Raw genomic sequence first — 20,601 nt, forward strand, 5'->3', positions numbered from 1 at the left:
ATTGTGGTGAACTAAATGTGAATCTAGTGAACTAAAATTATAATTTGATGAACCGAATTTGAACTTGGTGAAATGAATTATCAATGTATAATTTGGTTTAAAAAAGTCACTAAAATAAAAAACAACTGGCCTGGTTTTGAATACATAAATCATGAAATGAATTATATTTCCGTGAGCTAAAACTTGAATCCAGATGAACAAATTTAGATGAACTGAATTTGAATTCAGTGAACTAAACTTTGAGATTATGATGAGTATTGAAGTGAACTAAATATGAGTCTACTGAACTAAAATTATGATTTGATGACCCCCAAAATTTGAACTTGGTGAACTAGATTTGCATGAACTAAAAACTTGAATCCAGGTGAACATATTTTAATGAACTGAATTAGATGGTGTTTTTAGTGAACTAAACTATAAGATTATGATGAGAATTGTGGTGAACTGAATGTGAATCTAGTGAACTAAAATTATGATTTGATGAACCAAATTTGAACTTGGTGAACTGAATTATCAATGTATAATTTGGTTTTTAAAAAAAAGGTCACTAAAATAAAAAACAACTGGCCTGGTTTTTCAATACAGAAATCATGAATTGAATTAGATTTGCGTGATCTAAAAACTTGAATCCAGATGAACTAATTTTGATGAACTGAATTTGAATTCAGTGAACTAAATTTGAGATTATGACGAGTATATCAAGTGAACTGAATATGAATCTAGTGAACTAAAATTATGATTTGATGAACCGAATTTGAACTTGGTGAATTGAATTATCAATGTATAATTTGGTTTTTTAAAAAAATCACTAAAATAAAAAACAATTGGCCTGGTTTTTGAATACAGAAATCATGAATTGAATTAGATTTGCGTGAACTAAAAACTTGAATCCAGATGAACTAATTTTGATGAACTGAATTTGAATTCAGTGAACTAAACTTTGAGATTTTGATGAGTATTGAAGTGAACTAAATATGAGTCTAGTGAACTAAAATTATGATTTGATGAACTAAAATTGAACTTGGTGAACTAGATTTGCGTGAACTAAAAACTTGAATCCAGGTGAACTAATTTAGATGAACTGAATTTGAATTCTGTGAACTAAACTTTGAGATTATGATGAGTATTGAAATGAACTAAATATGAGTCTAGTGTACTAAAATTATGATTTGATGAACTAAATTTTAACTTGTTGAACTAGATTTGGGTGAATTAAAAACTTGAATCCAGGTGAACATATTTTAATGAACTGAATTAGATGGTGTTTTTTATGAACTAAACTTTAAGATTATGATGAGAATTGTGGTGAACTGAATGTGAATCTAGTGAACTAGAATTATGATTTGATGAACCGAATTTGAACTTGGTGAACTGAATTATCAATGTATAATTTGGTTTTTAAAAAAAAGTTCACTAAAATAAAAAACAACTGGCCTGGTTTTTCAATACAGAAATCATGAATTGAATTAGATTTGCGTGAACTAAAAACTTGAATCCAGATGAACTAATTTTGATTAACTGAATTTGAATTCAGTGAACTAAACTTTGAGATAATGATGAGTATTTCAAGTGAACTGAATATGAATCTAGTGAACTAGACTTGTGATTTGATGACCCCCAAAATTTGAACTTAGTGAGCTAGATTCGTGTGAACTAAAAACTTGAATGTTTTTTAGTGAACTAAACTTTAAGATTATGATGAGAATTGTGCTGAACTGAATGTGAATCTAGTGAACTAAAATTATGATTTGATGAACCGAATTTGAACTTGGTGAACTGAATTATCAATGTATAATTTGGTTTTTAAAAAAAAAGTTCACTAAAATAAGAAACAACTGGCCAGGTTTTTCAATAAAAAAATCATGAATTTAATTAGATTTGCGTGAACTAAAAACTTGAATCCGGATGAACTAATTTACATGAACTGAATTTGAATTAAGTGAACTAAACTTTGAGATTATGATGAGTATTTCAAATGAATTGAATATGAATCTAGTGAACTAGACTTGTGATTTGATGATCCCCAAAATTTGAACTCAGTGAGGTAGATTTGCGTGAACTAAAAACTTGAATTCACATGAACTAATTTAGATGAACTGAATTTGAATTCTATGAACTAAACTTTGAGATGATGATGAGTATCAAAGTGATCTAAATATGAGTCTAGCGAACTAAAATTATGATTTGATGAACTAAATTTTAACTTGTTGAACTAGATTTGGGTGAATTAAAAACTTGAATCCAGGTGAACATATTTTAATGAACTGAATTAGATAGTGTTTTTTAGTGAACTAAACTTTAAGATTATGATGAGAATTGTGGTGAGCTGAATGTGAATGTAGTGAACTAAAATTATGATTTGATGAACCAAATTTGAACTTGGTGAACTGAATTATCAATGTATAATTTGGTTTTAAAAAAAAAAGTTCACTAAAATAAAAAACAACTGGCCTGATTTTTCAATACAGAAATCATGAAATGAATTCGATTTGCGTGAACTAAAAACTTGAATCTAGATGAACTAATTTAGATGAACTGAATTTGAATTCTGTGAACTAAACTTTGATATTCGGATGAGTATTGAAGTGAACTAAATATGAGTCTAGTGAACTAAAATTATGATTTGATGAACTAAAATTGAACTTGGTGAACTAGATTTGCGTGAATTAAAAAGTTGAATCCAGATGAACTAATTTTGATGAACAAAATTTTACTTGAATTGAGTGAACTAAATTTGAGATTATGATGAGTATATTTAGTGAACTGAATATGAATCTAGTGAACTAAAATTATGATTTGATGAACCGAATTTGAACTTGGTGAACTGAATTATCAATGTATAATTTGTTTTTTTGAGAAAAGTTCACTAAAATAAAAAACAACTGGCCTGGTTTTTGAATACATAAATCATGAATAAATTATATTTCCGTGAGCTAAAAACTTGAATCCAGATGAACAAATTTAGATGAACTGTATTTGAATTCAGTGAACTAAACTTTGAGATTATGATGAGTATTGAAGTGAACTAAATATGAGTCTACTGAACTAAAATTATGATTTGATGAACTAAAATTGAACTTGGTGAACTAGATTTGTGTGGACTAAAAACTTGAATCCAGATGAACATATTTTAATGAACCGAATTTGATGGTGTTTTTTAGTGAACTAAACTTTAAGATTATGATGAGAACTGTGGTGAACTGAATGTGAATCTAGTGAACTAAAATTATGATATGATGAACCGAATTTGAACTTGGTGAACTGAATTATCAATGTATAATTTGGTTTTTTGAAAAAAGTTCACTAAAATAAAAAACAACTGGCCTGGTTTTTCAATACAGAAATCATGAATTGAATTAGATTTGCGTGAACTAAAAACTTGAATCCAGATGAACTAATTTTGATGAACTGAATTTGAATTCAATGAACTAAATTTGAGATTATGACGAGTATGTCAAGTGAACTGAATATGAATCTAGTGAACTAAAATTATGATTTGATGAACTAAAATTGAAATTGGTGAACTGAATTATCAATGTATAATTTGGTTTTTAAAAAAAAGTTCACTAAAATAAAAAACAACTGGCCTGGTTTTTCAATATAGAAATCATGAATTGAATTAGATTTGCGTGAACTAAAAACTTGAATCCAGATGAACTTTTTTAGATGAACTGAATTTGAATTCTGTGAACTAAACTTTGAGATTATGATGAGTATTTCAAGTGAACTAAATATGAGTCTAGTGAACTAAAATTATGATTTGATGAACTAAAATTGAACTTGGTGAACTATATTTGCGTGAACTGAAAACTTGAATCCAGATGAACATATTTTAATGAACTGAATTAGATGGTGTTTTTTAGTGAACTAAATTTTAAGATTATGGTGAGAATTGTGGTGAACTGAATGTGAATCTAGTGAACTAAAATTTATGATTTGATGAACCGAATTTGAACTTGGTGAACTGAATTATCAATGTATAAAAAACAAACTGTTCTGGTTTTTCATTGTAGAATTCATGAATTGAATTAGATTTGAAGTAAAAAACAACTAATTTTAATGAACTGGTTTTGAATTCGGTGAACTAAACTTTAAGGTAGACATTATTGAAGTGAACTAAAATTCATGAATTGAATTAGATTTGGAATTTGAATGTTGTAGAACCGAATTTGGATTTTGACCTGGTTTTGCGTGAACTGAATTAGATGTGGATGATATGGAAGCAGAGGAATGATGTGGTCTTCATTGGTGTGACGCCTTCGGTCCCTCGCACCATACAACTTATACAGGACGAAGATAGACTTTAAGCGAAGGTGAGATTGTTCAAAGGTGATACAGAAAGATTGGAGGTGGAACAAGTAGTTTGGGTGCAAGTGAATAGTCCATTGTAGGAACTAGGGTGGTCCCGGATTAATTCCGCATGTAAATAAGCTTGTAACCGTGCATTTGGGGCTCTTACCATCTATTTTCTTTAATGAATGATACGCACGCTCATGCGTATTCGAGAAAAGAAATGTAAAACAAGTACTCCCTGCGTCCCAATAATATAACAGCATTTTTGACACTACACTATGTAGTGTGAAAAACTTACTTATACTATGGGACAAAGGTAGTAATCCGGATCGGAGGAGGCATTATGCTCCACTTATATTGCACATAGGTAATATAAAAGTCTCAACAAATTGAAAGCGTGGCTTTTTTTTAAGCCGGGGAGCGGAAGCTTAAGCCGGCCAAAAAGAACTAGCCCTTATTATAAGCAGAGATTGCAACAAAGATACTACAGGTTAAGAAACTAATAGTTGCATTTTTAGTAAAAAAATGCTTAGTATGCCAACATAGATACTATATAGTTAATGGAAAATATAGTACGCCATCTGGATTCAAAGAAAAAGTACATATCCAAGAGTATAGCAGTAGGTCGAGGCTGACATATGTTTAAACTAGTACTATGTACTAGCATATGATTACAGATGAAAGTGTTGTAGACAGGAAAGTGCATCCTTTTCTCCTGATCAATTACACATTGAAAAATGTTTGCAGATGAATGTTCTGGGAAAAGTCAATTTCCTATTGGCAAATCTTCTTCCTTCAGCTTGTTCAAAGTGCTTTTGAAGAACTTGAATGCAGATATCATTCTGTACTTCGGAATGTTCGCCTGGTTGTAAAGACAATATAGACAAAATGTGAGACATAGAATTACAGAATTTGTGAAAACTTTTTATAGTACTAGAAAAAAAGTACTATATAGTACTAGATCACTGATTTATTACAAGAAGCTGCACAGATAGTAAATGCTGAAAAAAGCTTGACTAAGTCATATGAGCATCGTGAAACAATTACTGCTGGGACAACACGTGACAACACATAACAAGACCTGAAAAAATGTCGGTAAAAGAAGTATAGATAGAAAACGAACTAACACTTCAAAAAAATGAATAAATTTCAATTCCAACCATGCATGCAATAAGTCAGGTCATTCCCTAGTAAGCTAAAAAGATAAAGCACATGAAATTTAACGGACTTCATGGTGTTCATTGGGCAGAAAAAAAGAACCAACATATCATGGTCTTCATGGTGTTCACTAGTTTGCTTTGGATTCAGTTTTTGATAAACAGAAAAAATAATAAGGCAAAGAGTTTTCAAGATATACCGCACTGAAAGTCTTCATAGCTTTGCCTTCGAAATTTTCGATGTACAAAGGAAGATAGTGGCCTGAGTCATGCCTGCATAAAGAAAAACAAATGCGGGAAAAAATGAGAATGAGTATCAAGTGTGATAACAAACAAGTAGGTTGAAAAAATGTAATAACTATAGAAAAGTATGTTGAATAAAGTTGCAAATGAATTTTTTTAATAAATATACGAAAACAAAGAAGAAGAAAGGACTTACATTAAACAGTTTATTGGGTAAGGTCCCACAGGTTCAAGCTTGAAAGAGAATACATTCCTGAGTGGATTTTTACTGAGCTTGCAAAGCATATTGTAGTTGGAAAGCTGTTTAATATAAATATAAACACAGTTAAAGAGATTCACAAATGGTAGATCATAAAATAATTTTGTTTGTATTGAAAAAACAAAAGGATATTATGTCTCAAATGATATTATGACTCAATAATTACTTACCAAGTTGTAGACAAGTTCTTGCTGGGTAGTTCCCAGAATGGTGCCACAGGGATCAAAAAAGTGAGATCTCTCAAAGAGAGAGTTGATGGAAAGTACAACCCAGTGGTTTGACTTTATAGTAGGGAAGTATAACTGTTCAACAAGAAAAAGCAGATTCAGAATAAAAAACAAGTAGAAAAGATCTTGGTTAACACTGGATGCATTGAAAAAGATTTACCAAGTCTTGCTTCCAAAGGCTTTCTTCTGAATTAATCCTGTCAAATTCTCGTATGCATGAAACTGGATCAAATAACTCAGGTGGAACCAACAATTTATTCTGTGAACAACAAAATGAAAATTAGTAAATATTTTAGATTGAATGAAAGTAAAAAGAAAAATTGGTCAAAAGAGAACCTAATAGGCAGGTTAAAAGGAAAACTCACAGTGAAGTACGAAGTGAAACAGTACTTCTTCACGTAAGGCTTTACTTCAGATGACATCTTTGATTCATAGTTAAGAACTTGAATAAATGAGTTCATCACTTCATCTCCAATCTCACCCCTCGCTTTAAATGAATTTAAGTAATTCTCATAGCTTACAGGAAAACCCTCTATGTCAACAAAAAGAGTGCTGGACAGAATAAACAATCAAAACTAATGTTAAAATTGAGAAAAAGGATCTTAAAAAAATATACTTTAACAATTAAAAAAATACATATACAACGCTATGGTGCTCAAAACAAAAAGTTAAACATCCTTTTATAGGGGTATGAACAATGAGCTGTAAACTAAATTAGTTTGGTATCCATATGATTTCTTTTTAGTCTAAAATTGTATGAATTGCAGTTTTTTATCTGAACTACCTTTGAGGTGATCCATAAATTTGCTCAGATTTCATAATACAATTTCTGTCCTGAAAAATGTCTACAACTAATCTAGTCCATAAAATTGCTTGCAGATTAGAAAATGCCTACAATTATTTTCCTAGGTAGATGTGTAGACTAAAAAAGTTCTCATAATTTAATGAAAAAAGAAATGATAAAATAACTAAAGGAATAAGAGATTTACTATTCTTGGAATATAGGCTTCCTCAGATATTTGGAAAAGAAGATATCCACTTCGTGAGAGATTTTGATTTTCTTTGGTGGTTCAGGGGATTGAACTTTAGCTGCTCTTTTCTTTCTGTTCTTCTTTTCCATTGTGTTAGTTCCTGTACTCGGTCCAGCTTCTGCATTATTCATTGTAGAAAAGTCTGCATATCACATATGTAAAAAGTTTGAACATTAAATGTTGCAATGCACCAGGACTCGTAATACAAGAAAATGGAGAACACATAAAGGGAAAACAACATAACATGCAAGAATTAAAACCTTGTTGGACAACAAAATCCATGTTCATTGAAATTCCTACACTTGTATCACAGTGAGAGGCTGGTATGTCTTCATTAGTCACACCAGCAGGAGTGATAGGAGAATCATCCTGAATAATGATTGGAGTACCTTCGAAGTGTTTCACTCTTTCGTTTGGAGAAGCAGAACTAATCAATATAAAACTTCTTTTTGCATCAACTCTAGTAGAAAAATTGTTATCATGTGCTTCAGTTGATAGAAAATTTTCTTCCTGCTGAGAAAGGAAATTGAAATGATGTTGTAAGTTCAATGAAAATTATGATTGGGAATTTTTTTGAAAAAGTACCTTAGGTAGTGAAGTCGTAGGATGCTCAACAGGGTTGGTGTTCAGAGGTGTACCATTGACTGGAAAAATTGGTGTTTGGTACACCGAATTCAGGACAGAAATGTTCTGGAGAAAAAGGAAGCACACAGAATTCATCAAAGAACAAAGCAAACGAAAGTAAGCTACATTGAATATTTGTCTCAAAAATATAAATGTTGCACTTATGTTTACTTGCAAAACAAGTATTATAAGTGCTGCTCATGATAAGTCATAAAAAAAAACGAATGTCACACAGAATGTCACAAATATTCAGGTAAGCACTAGAGTTTCTGTTAAGCTCTGAAGTAAAGATGAAGAAAAGGAGACAAATATGTAAGCTCTGAAATGCGTTTACAAACCTCAAATTTTGGTCTTATTGGCTCGTTCTTAACTACATCATTGGAGGGAGCCTACATTATAAAAAATTACTAACAGGACACTCCTTTCAAGAAAACACTTAGATAGGAACTACAAAAAGGCACAACACAAAAAATACCTCTGATTTCAAATGTGACTCTGGTTTAAATTTTATATCTGGTTCAACTTTCGCAGTGTAACTGGGAACTGCCGAAATGATATCTAGATTTTTTGAATCAATTGACTTGTTTTCAATGAGAGCTTCAGACATAGAATTACCATTGTTGACCTACAAATGACATTACAAATAAATGTTTATCTATATAAGATAAAAAATGACAACAAAGAATAAAACAAATAGAAATGAATGATTCTACTCATAAGAAATACCTCCACAGAAGGAACTGAATTAAACACACCAGGAGCATCAGGAGCACTGTTAACTGGAACCACATTGGCATATGGTGTGCATGATATGTCTCGGAGCTACAAATTAAAGTTAAACGAATGATGAAAACAAAGTACTAGAACTAAAAAGATAACTCAAGAAACAATATACAATGTATGATGCTTATTGGTAAAACCCCATAATTTTTCCTAGACTCATAATTCCTATCAACCAATGCGAGATACTTGAAATCTTCAGTCTTAACATGGGATATCCGAGGAAGAGAATAATCCACTGTTGACTGATGATTATGAATGAAATCAAAATCAACAAAATCCAGATAAATGATCTACCATTTAAAAAATAAACAGGTCAGTAAAGTAAAAAGTAGAGAGATAAAAAAAAGTGGAAGTGAAGATTGAACTTACTCCCCAAATAGGAAGACATCCACCAATATATGAAGGCTTGTTCATTTCCTCAATACTTGGTCTGTTCATAATCATTTCAAAATGACGCTCTGACTCCTCACGCAAGAAATCGAGTGCCAATTGCCCAAAGTCAAGTGAAGGTATAGCAGAAACATCTCTTAGAGAGTATAAGAACTTCATGTTACCAAAACAGTATGAGGCAGGGCACAGAATAGATGATAGGAAATAAAATGCAAAGCTCCTGATAAATCCATCTTCTGTCTCATCACTAAGCATCACCTCCTCTATTTTGTTGATCGGCATTTTGTTCCGATCATCCACATATTTGTTCCTTAACTGTGTAACCTCTGCCTTCACTTGGGGATCATCGCTACTGAATACAAAAGGCTAGGTGCCACCAGGAAAATCAAAGATTTTGTTGACCATATCTTTAGTAATCTTGATAGTTTTATTCTTGTGCTTGAAACATGGCTCTTTACTTCCAAACATATGCTGATCTATCCATTCAAGCAGATTCATTGGTATTTTAAGTTTTGCTGGCATATGAAGGAGAGGTTCCAATTTGTACTTTCTCACATGGCCTAATTGAATATCACTAAACTTCTTCACAGTTTTGTTCCAACGCTTGAAAGAAAGTCTGGTAATGTATGTTGGCTTGCATAATTTCCTAGGGAACACTCGGGCTACGAAAAAAATATATAAACAACTAATAAGACGGTGGAAAATCTAGAGAATTAACCGATAAACATGGAATATGAAAAAAGTATAAAGCCTAATAAACTATCACATGAATTAGATCTCTGTGAAGCTACATGCGGGAGGCATTGCTATTTGGATGGACAAGCAATTAGTTAGTGGGAATAAATCAAGTCAAAGAACACAAAATAGGAGATTGCAATTAGATAGTGCACGTGTGGTGTACTTAGTAGCTTTGAAAAGCAAAATCTGTACGAATTTATGTGTGTTTCAAACATTATACTATAGTTTTATTTTTATCAATACCTCATTGTGGAAATTATGCTTGATTGGAATTGATCAAGGGTTTGCATTTCATTCGTTGTACTTGAGGAATTAAACTAAAGGTGCTGGTCACAATTATACTGGAACACTTCATGTTATTATACATGTTGGGATATTTGGCAGGAACGGTATAAACTGGGGAAGCTGCGCTATGCGTAGGATAAGCTCTACGTATTGAGAAGCCTACATGTTTGAACATGTATTGATATAGTTTAAACTTGGCGTCTGACTCACACTTACGTGGAAAGGGATAAGAAGGAATTTGACTTGGAAACTACTTGGTTATGATCGTGGTTGGACCAAACAACACAAACTTAACATTCAAACATCACAAACTAACAACTTAATAGACAAAAACTAACAAGTGAATAGACAAAAACTTGGCGTAAGACCAAAAGCTGACATAAGAATAATTTTTCCAGCAATTTGATCTAGTTTTGTACTGTAGCAAATGTGAAAGCTACAAATAGAAAACAGAAGAACTAACATACCACCTGAGTCATTCCGGAGACCTCGTGGAGGGTATTCGGTTGGTTCGTCCCCTTCTGGTTCTTGAACTTGGTCAACCCCACCTCCTTCGTGTGCTGCAAATACAGATTTAACAAAACTATTAACAAATGAGCACTACTTATGAATATATGACATTGCAGATAATTAAAAAACCACAACATACCAAAGGGATTGGACAAAACAAAACATAGAAATACTAAGAGCAAATTTTCTTCAAATTCAATAACCTAGTTGAAAAACAAATATATTTGTGTTAAAGCTCATCTACATGTGCCATAAATATAGCACATTCTAATTCCTAGGCCACTAATTCTATATATAAAGATTTGAGCGGGCATTTTCTGTTATCTTTTTCTATGTTCTTTTTCCTATATAAGGCACTATAGTACCACTACAGAAATTGAAATTGACAATTGCTTCTTCTAGAAATTAGCTGATCATTCTCTCGTAAGCTAACATGTTGGAACTTGATAACTTTACATGCACCATGCACTAACTACAAAAATGGTATATATAGTACTATAAAAACATTATATTATTATACAAGAACCCTTTCTGGAACAATCAAACATCAAAACTTGAGTAAACAAAATCACGCAAAGTACAACACCTAGGCATTCACAAAGCGATATGTGTCCAGTTAAATTAGGCATAGCTTATTAGTATTAGATGAAGACATACCTATGGACATTACCAAATACCTTGTGGTATGGACTATATGAAATATTACTGGACAAGTGTCAACAGAAAGAACGAATGAAAATACAGGAGACTGTCGCATACAGATGTGCAAAAACTATGATTAGATCCAGACATAAATGTGAACTAACAAATAGAAACGTGCTAAGGAGAATTTGTCAACAAACCATGACAAACTAAATGTCTCAAGTTGAAGTTCACTAACTAAGACAAAATGCACTATACCCTCAAAATTATTACAATACACTCCACAATCTAATATTGAGTTATACTCCAATACATGAAGAACCACTCTCTAATCCCACAAGATTAATACTCAGAGCCAACATCTTCCTAATAATCACAAAACCCCTAGTAAATTTCAACTATGTTATGCATGCCGATGTGCACAAAACAGACAGAACAACAAAAGGGGATATGAATTCAGACGCAACAAGACAATAAAATCATACAGCAGATTCAGTTACACACATGGCAGAGGGACACGGGCCAACACACGGGAGATGCCATCCGTCACATGAGATGGATTTGCACGCATGAACATGATACATTTATAGAAATGCGAACAGAAGATCTAAAATAAGGGGCGAAATTTTCTACCCCAAACCCTAGATACCAGAGACCCCATCCATCATTGCACATGGCCAGATCCACGCTTAAACAAACAGCAACACAAAAGAACGAGCACCACGAAAAACACAAACCCTAACCGAAGACTTGAGGGGGATTAGGGTTAGAAGAAGAACGAACCAGATGAATCCATCACGCGACGGAGGAAGAAGAACACAGAAGAAGCAGTCGGATTAGGGTTCCTCGATGCGCTCCCTCGTCGATCCGCCTGATTCGCCTGAGATTCGAACTCAGGCTTCGGGGAAGAAGGGAAGTCGTCGGGGGGAAGCAGAGGAGGAAACAGAGGACGCCACGTGAAAACAGAAGAAACAGGGGTCGGGGGAAAGACTTACACGACCACGGGACGGGGGCGAAACAGATTCTAAACGGGCCGACCCGCCTAGCACCGCTGCAGGCGCCGGTTTGCAAAATGAACTAATTCCGGCGCCTGTGGCGCTAAATAGGATATGCCGCAGACCGCACCCCAGCCGCATGGGCTTCCTTCCTCGCGGACCGGCCCAGCTGCGCTCCAGCAGGCCCAGCCCGCGCGCCCCTAACCCTCGATCCCCATCTCTCCTTCCTCTCCCTCTCATCCTCCCTCCAGCGTCGCCAGGAGAGGAGCGCCCGCGCCCGATTCATCCTCTCCTCGATCTTCCTCGAACCCCATCCATGGCGCCCCTTCTCCTCCTCCGCCTGGTGCCTGCGGAGCCGCACGCCCCTCGCCCTCATGCTTCTCAGCCGGCCTCCTTCCTCCATGGTTCCTCCTCGCTGCCCGAGACCTGCAGCACTGTGCCTCCCTCCGCGGGCGGGTTTGAGCAGGAGCTTCCCGAGCCGGTGCTTGTCGGTCACCTCCACTCGCCCTCCGCCGTCCGCTTCCGGCGCCTCCGACCCTCCTCTGCATCGTCACCTCATCACCATGGCCTAATGCCCGAGCGCCTCCTGCCACGAGCTCCACCAGGACCACGTCGCCGCCCCGCCTCCAAGTCTACCGTCGCCGGCGCCCTGCAGCTCCCGCCGTTCTTCTCCTCTGCAGCGCCAGCCCACGACCAGCGTCCTCCGCGCCAAGTCCAGGGGCTCGTCACCTCCAGCGCCTCGACATGTCCAAGCCTCCTTCCCCGCCTCTGCTTCGTTCAAGCGGGGAGGAGGATGCGCCTCCGCTCGCCCGCATCGACCATCGCCGAGCCCCTGCCTCCACTACGACCCAACCTCTCGCCTCTGTCGCGTCCTTCCTGCACCTCCACACGCCATCCGCGAGCGTCAGGAGCACCCTCACTCAACGACCAGAACCGCACCAAGTCGTTGCCTCTTTGCACCTATGATGTCTTGCGTGGACGCATTCAAAACTGGATTTGGAACCTCTAGCGCCAAGTACCGTGAGTCCAAAGATCTTGGATGCACCAAGTCCCTCGACGACAAGTGCCTCTCAGAACATGTACATCTACAGCCAACGTGCTTTGCGTCAAGTCCAACTGCGACATAAACGACTACGCGATGACCCCGAAGGACATGGAAACGTCGAGCTCCTCTCGGAACGAACGAGAACGACTACTGCCGCCGAAGACCCGTATAACGGAACCGTCAAGTTCAACTTCCTTCGTGTGTACCTCTACTTCCCACGATGACCGTGTACAACTACCATCCCGTGCATGTCGCCAAGTACCACGACGCCCGGAGCCCTCGGACCCGTCAAGTTCCACTACGAGATGTACCACTACTGTCGCTGTGGATCCAACATAACCAAGTGTATAACTACCGGCGCCCCGAAGACGTTGGTTTCGTCAAGTACCTCTCCGAAATGAACGTCTACGACTACTTCCACTACCGCCGTCGCGAGAACGCCTACTTCCCTCTACGAACTTGATCCATTCCGATAATGCACGCTTCGAAAGGTATAACCATCGAGACGACCGCCCGTGGACTGAATGCATGTGTGTTAAATGAGATGAACCCCGCGTTTGCACCGTGTCTGAAATTGTCGCTTGCATAGCCCCCCTCGTTGCCATGCCGTCCACTCATGGGAACCCGGTAACTGAGATCACCCCACCATCTTCTGCACGCTCCCGTCACACTTCCTTTTGCACCGGTATCTCAATCAAGTTACCGGAACCGGAATGTTGCCGTGGCACCATTTCCGTTGTCGTTGCCGTGGCACCCCTTTCGTTCCCGCCACGATGAAAAATGCTTCATAATATGCTCTTGTTAACTTTTTCATAAAATTGCATAAACTTGCACATGTCATCCGCATCATGATAACAACATTTAAAATGGTTAAAATTTTTGGTTGCCTTAAATTGCTAAGTGCATATGGGGATTTTCCGGTATTATTGTTGTTATTCCCAGCCTCATTTAAAATTGCCTAAATAGTTAATTTACTTATGCTTCACCTCTTGCCATGTTTTAATAACATTTAATATTGTTGGGTACATAAACGGGAGAGAACTAAATAATTCGAATGTGGTGTTTCGGCAATATGCATCCCGTTGCATATTGAGCTCCACTTAACTTGTAGTTTTGTTTGTGCACTTTGCCATGCCATGCATATTTAAACCGGTCATGCATCATACTTGTTTGAGCATCGTGCCATGATTATGTGATGGTTGTTTACTATGTTGTTTGCTTCTTTCCGGGTTGCTTCTCGCGTTAGCTTCGGTTCCGTTCCAGAGTTGTGAGGTTTCGTTCAACTTCGTCCGTGTGTCTTCTTCATGGACTCGTTCTTCTTCCTTGCGGGATTTCAGGCAAGATGACCATACCCTCGAAATCACTTCTATCTTTGCTTGCTAGTTGTTCGCTCTATTGCTATGCTGCGATACCTACCACTTGCTATATCATGCCTCCCATATTGCCATGTCAAGCCTCTAACCCTCCTTTCCTAGCAAACCGTTGTTTGGCTATGTTACCGCTTTTGCTCAGCCCCTCTTATAGCATTGCTAGTTGCAGGTGAAGATGAAGTTTGTTCCATGTTGGAACATGGATATTGTTGGGATATCATTATTATATCTTATTGAATTAATGCATCTATATACTTGGTAAAGGGTGGAAGGCTCGGCCTTATGCCTGGTTTTTTGTTCCACTCTTGCTACCCTAGTTTCCGTCATACCGGTGTTATGTTCCTTGATTTTGCGTTCCTTACGCGGTTGGGTGTTATGGGAACCCCTTGACAGTTCGCTTTGAATAAAACTCCTCCAGCAAGGCCCAACCTTGGTTTTACATTTGCCTAACAACCTATAATCTTCCCTTGGGTTTTCGCGAGCCCGAGGGTCATCTTATTTTAACCCCTCCGGGCCAGTGCTTCTCTAAGTGTTGGTCCGAACCAGAGCACCGTGTGGGATCGTCCCTTGGTAACTTGGGTTATGTTGGTACCTGTACGTTAGCTTATCTGGTGTGCCCTGAGAACGAGAAATGTGCAGCTCCTATCGGGATTTGTCGGCTCATTCGGGCGGCTTTGCTGGTCTTGTTTTACCATTGTCGAAATGTCTTGTAACCGGGATTCTGAGACTGATCGGTTCTTCCCGGGAGAAGGAATATCCTTCATTGACCATGAGAGCTTGTGATGGGCTAAGTTGGGACACCCCTGCAGGGTTTGAACTTTCGAAAGCCATGCCCGCGGTTATGGGCAGATGGGAATTTGTTAATATCCAGTTGTAGAGAACTTGACACTTAACTTAATTAAAATGAATCAACCGCATGTGTAGCCATGATGGTCTCTTCTGGGCATAGTCCGGGAAGTGAACACGGTTCTTGTGTTATGCTTGAACGTAAGTAGTTTCAGGATCACTTCTTGATCACGACGTTGCGTTGCTTCTCTTCTCGCTCTCATTTGCGTATGTTAGCCACCATACATGCTTAGTGCTTGCTTCAGCTCCACCTCACTACCCTTTTCCTACCCATAAGCTTAAATAGTGTTGATCTCACGGGTGTGAGATTGCTGAGTCCTCGTGACTCACAGATACTTCCAAACAGTTGCAGGTGCCGATGATACCCGTGCAGATGGGGCAACCGAGCTCAAGTGATAGCTCGATGAAGATCTTGATCGTTGTTTTGTGTCTTTTCCGGTTGATCAGTAGTGGTGCCCAGTTGGGACGATCGGGGATCTAGCATTTGGGGTTGTCTTCCTTTTATTTTGGTTCCGTAGTCGGACCTTGTTTGTAATTTGGATGATGTATGTTTAACTTGTATTTATGTGAAGTGGCGATTGTAAGCCAACTCTTTATCCCTTTCTCATTCAGTACATGGGATTGTGTGAAGATTACCCCTCTTGCGACAAAACCTACCATGCGGCTATGCCTCTAAGTCGTGCCCTGACACGTGGGAGATATAGCCGCATTGTGGGTGTTATAAGTTAGTATCAGAGCCTTCCCCGACTTACGAGCCCCCTGCTTGATCGAATCACTGACGTTGTTGAGTCTAGAACAAAATGTTTTGAGTCTTAGGATTATATATATCGGAGAGTAGGATTATTTTTACTCCTTAGTCTCTTCGTCGCTCTCGTGGGGCCTCCTGATGTAGAGTTTTGACTCTTCTCTCCTCAAATTTCATGATTTTTTTAGGATCACACGGGTATCTTGGAATCATTCCGATGGTTTTGTGACTAGAACATTGTTCTTGGTGCCTCCTGACATTTAGGGGTTGTGGCAGTGTCCCGGGGAGTTGAGCTCCGAGGTGTTGTCGTCACAATTTTATCGTTGCAGTTCTGGAATACCTAAGTTTCGCCGACATTGAAAATCTCTTTTATGCAGTTGTTGGTGAGATAACCTCGACGCCACCCAGTACCGGGGCGGGAGTTCGGGAGTATTGCCATAACTCGTATAACATATGCTTTTCGAAGGTTGAGGTAAATGATTTCCGAAGGTTTCTTGGTTATGTGTTGAAGGATGGATACAGCTGGATGTAGGATTTGCTAGTTTGGGTGAGATATTATGCTTCTCCTGTATCCCCAACACCTGATTGCATAACCAGAAAGTTTCGGGCATTTATAAGTGGGAATTCAAGTATCTCATAGGATATCTTTCCGACAGACACATGATACGATATGAGATCTATCATATGTTTGTTTCCGGTTTATCCTGCAAGCCAATCCTTTGTTTTGTTTTTGAACTGTGGTATTCGAGTTGCTTCAAAGTCAAGTGTTGATTCCATACGTTTCCTAAGTGATGCTCTCTTATTTCTATGGGAGTATTAATCCTTCTTGATCATCAAGATTTTCATCTCAATTCTATTTTTCCAACCGGTGTGCTTCTCTTCAAGTGGATTCGATCATTTCAACATCCGCAAGATCAATTATCAGTTCTTCTCAATGATGCTCATTTCATCCGTCCCAATCTGCCTTTGTTTTCCCGCCCTCCCACCCTTTTCCTTCAAGGATTTGGATTTATTAATCAACTATCATGTTATTGATGAGAAGTCTCTCCATTCTTTTTTCCGTCAATGTTCTTATCCGGTGGTTCTCAGGAAGATTCTAACGGAGCTTCAAGTTCATCATTCTTCGTTCTTTTTCTTCTCTGGTGGATTAAATTCAAGCTTTGTTGTTCATATCCTTTTCCTCGTTTCAAATGTTTTCTCATGCCGGTGCACCTCTTTTTCATTCACCTCTCACTATCCATTTGTTTCGGAGTGCCGAAGATATCTCAGAAGATTCATGTTTTCACTCCTAATCCGTTCAAGCTATTTCGAGGATTTGATCTTACAAAGGCTATTTAATTCAACCGGTGCAATCTCTCTTCAAATCATTTCAACGGTGTTTATTTTGAGTGGCCCCTAACCCACAGGTCTTTTCCCCAGGATCTTACCCGACTCTTCTAATTTTCCCGGAGTTATTCTCAAATTCATTTCAAAGTTTGACGTAAGAATGATTCGTCATTAGTCAAATGTCTTTCTCCAATATCTGTCAAATTCTTTTCATCGTTGGCTCAACCTTTCTATTCGTCATCTCGGAGTATCTCAACAATTCATGGTGGTGTTTCTCATCGTCATTCTCGGATTTGAAGACCGAAGAAGAGTTTTCTCTCAATCTTGGTCCATTATCTTCAAGATTCATGGTTCTGCTTGTTGCCATCCTCTCATAATTGTTTTCGATTATGAGAATTCTTTTCACCCATCCGGAGCAATTCAAGAGTCTTTTCATTTTGATTCTCCGAAGACCATCATTGCGGGTTTATTCATTATCAGCTTTCAGCTCTCATTCTCCAAATCTTACAGGTGTTTCGTTCAAGTATTCTCTAGTCAGCTCACGATCTCTCCATTTTCTTGCACCTAAATGCTTTTCAAGTATCTTATTTCATTTTTCAATTCTTACGGTGGTTCGTTCAAGAGTTCCCTTCCTTGGTTATCATATCAATTCATTCATTCTTTCCAATCCTACTGGCGGTTCGTTGAAGTATTTTCTCAAGTTTGCGCTATATCTATCTTAATTCTTTCAATGATAACAAGTAGTATGCCAAATCCATTACTTGTCATCAATTTAAATTGGTGAAGGATGCACATAACGTAATTCTTATTATTGTTTCATCCAAGTGATCAAATTTCTTCTTTCCGGAGTTGTTCATCATATCACATTCTCGGTCCGAGATGCTTCATCTTTTCTTTTTCCGGAGTGCCAAGTTTTCCGCATTATCTCGTCACGAAGCTCCATCTAATCATTGCAAGGCTTCTCCGGGAGTTCTTTTCAACTCTCCTTTCGCTTGATCATTCTTTTGTTACCGGAGTTCTTCATGGAGGCTCAACATGGCGGCCCATCAAAGATTCCTTTCATTCTTCAATTGTTCTTCAAGTTTTCTCTCGAAGTTAAGATCCGCCAAGCTATACTCTCAAATAAACATGGTGTTCAACACATGTCTTGTTTTGAGGAGTTCAAGCTTTATTCATCTTGCATTCTGAAGTGCATTCGTTCTACCTTATCTTTTGAGGTGGTGTTATGCCATTTTGACGGCTCCCTTCTTGTTTCATGATTCACAAGTCGGCCGAAATGACATATGTTAAACCCATCATTTTCAATTTGTTCATGAGATCCATTGCAACCCTTCAGTCTCTTCATTGCAGTTATCTTGGGTTATAATTCATCGAAGCTTTTCCTAAGGATTGTTGCTATTAGTGGTTCTTGTAAATGACCCAAGTTCTTCATTTATCCTACCGGTGAAAGAAGTTTCTTGTCTCCTTGTTCATATCAATCCAATCTATCGTTTCCGTTAGTGGCAGGATTTCACCTCAGTTTTGAGATGTTTTCCATAAGCCCACAACAAGCTTACTCTTTTCTTTGTTGGTTTTTCCAACAACTCCGTTCGACCCTTCTTCTAAGGATGCCTTTTCAAGCTCTTTTGTGGCAGAAGTTGGCATTTTCTTCTCCATTCTTTCTTTCTTTCCAATGATCTATCTTCTATTCTTTCTTCCGGAGTCATTGTGATGTTTCTCTCTTCACTCATCATCTCGAATTGCGAGGATCATGTTCTTTTCGTGCTTATCCATTTAACCGGAGTGTTGTGTCCTCTGCTCAAGTTCTTTTCATCTTATAAAGTCTTGCATCTCTTTTCAACTGGAGTGCTGTCCGAATTTGTTATTCCTTGCTCCTCTTTTCTAACGAAGTGTTTTCAACTTTGTTCATCTCCGTTGTTTTCTATTCTCAAATGGTTTAACCTTTCAAGGTTCGTTGGTTTCACTCTTTTGTCAAAGGAGCAACTTAGTTTTACCTCTTCTCTTCCTCTTCCGTTTTCCCTCCGGTGCCATCCTAGATCTCGGGACAAGATCCTCTTATAGTGGTGGAGTGTTGTACCACCCCATATGTAACTTTTCCCAATTTGGCAATATATCCATCTTGTTCGTCATCAATTCCTAGTGGTTTCATCTTTTCGGTTTCCTATTTGGGTTTTGTTTTGTTTCTCATTGCATTGTATTGTCTTGTCTTGTCATTAATTGTTGCATCATGGCCTTCTCACATGTTGCATTATGCTTTGTGTGAGTTCATACATGTTGTGTTGTCGCATGCTTCATGCATTTGATCTTGCATCATCACCTCCATCTTCTATCCATTCCTTGCTTTCATTTTGAAAGATCATATATCCTCACCCCATTAATGCCCATATCTTCCTCATAAATCTTTCTACCTGTCCTAAACCCCCTGCCAATTCCATCAATTTTAAGTTGTTTTGGTTAGGTTTTAAATAGCTCAAGTTTGAACTATATTCACACTTGACTTATTTTCTTACCTCTAAAAATATCCAAGACAATTTATCCAAATAGAGCACTATCTCAGGTTCATGAGAATATTTTTATTTTTATTGTGCCCCTTTCCTTTGACCCTGGCCTTTTCAGTTTATTTTCCTGTTTGAAGAAAATATCAAAGAAAAGAAAAGGGCTCACCTCTGCTTACCTGGGCCGGCCTCCCTGCGCAAGCCGCCGCAGCCCAGCAGCAGCAGACAGCACCCTAGCCGCATGGGCCTCCTTCCTCGCGGACCGGCCCAGTTGCGCTCCAGCAGGCCCAGCCCGCGCGCCCCTAACCATCGATCCCCATCTCTCCTTCCTCTCCCTCTCATCCTCCCTCCAGCGCTGCCAGGAGAGGAGCGCCCGCGCTCGATTCATCCTTGATAACCCACAAGTATAGGGGATCACAACAGTTTTCGAGGGTAAAGTATTCAACCCAAATTTATTGATTCGACACAAGGGGAGCCAAAGAATATTCTCAAGTATTAGCAGCTGAGTTGTCAATTCAACCACACCAGGAAACTTAGTATCTGCAGCAAAGTATTTAGTAGCAAAGTAATATGATAGTAGTGGTAACGGTAGCAAAA

General features: G+C 38.0%; 1 protein-coding gene and 1 long non-coding RNA gene across 2 annotated transcripts; both read right to left on the bottom strand.

Annotated features, from left to right (window-relative positions):
• Window positions 1-4,861: 4,861 nt before the first annotated feature.
• LOC125525843 (uncharacterized) lies at window positions 4,862-8,901 on the bottom strand (the record flags this gene model as incomplete). Its single annotated transcript, XM_087537312.1, has 13 exons — window positions 4,862-5,155; window positions 5,651-5,723; window positions 5,890-5,993; window positions 6,123-6,254; window positions 6,340-6,438; window positions 6,545-6,731; window positions 7,169-7,352; window positions 7,471-7,723; window positions 7,796-7,900; window positions 8,173-8,223; window positions 8,310-8,459; window positions 8,561-8,657; window positions 8,747-8,901. Coding segments are annotated over 13 exons (1,686 nt in total), but the record flags the coding sequence as incomplete, so codon positions are not given.
• Window positions 8,902-9,002: 101 nt separating this feature from the next.
• Window positions 9,003-13,371, bottom strand: LOC147959932 (uncharacterized). Its single transcript, XR_015611458.1, has 3 exons — window positions 11,966-13,371; window positions 10,501-10,590; window positions 9,003-9,669 (listed from the first exon to the last, which is right to left on the bottom strand). It is a non-coding gene; the product is annotated as an uncharacterized LOC147959932 (long non-coding RNA).
• Window positions 13,372-20,601: the final 7,230 nt, after the last annotated feature.

The sequence above is a fragment of the Triticum urartu genome, chromosome 7A, assembly GCF_056163025.1.
Source record: "Triticum urartu cultivar PI428250 chromosome 7A, HENAU_Tu73, whole genome shotgun sequence".
Classification (NCBI taxonomy): domain Eukaryota; kingdom Viridiplantae; phylum Streptophyta; class Magnoliopsida; order Poales; family Poaceae; genus Triticum; species Triticum urartu.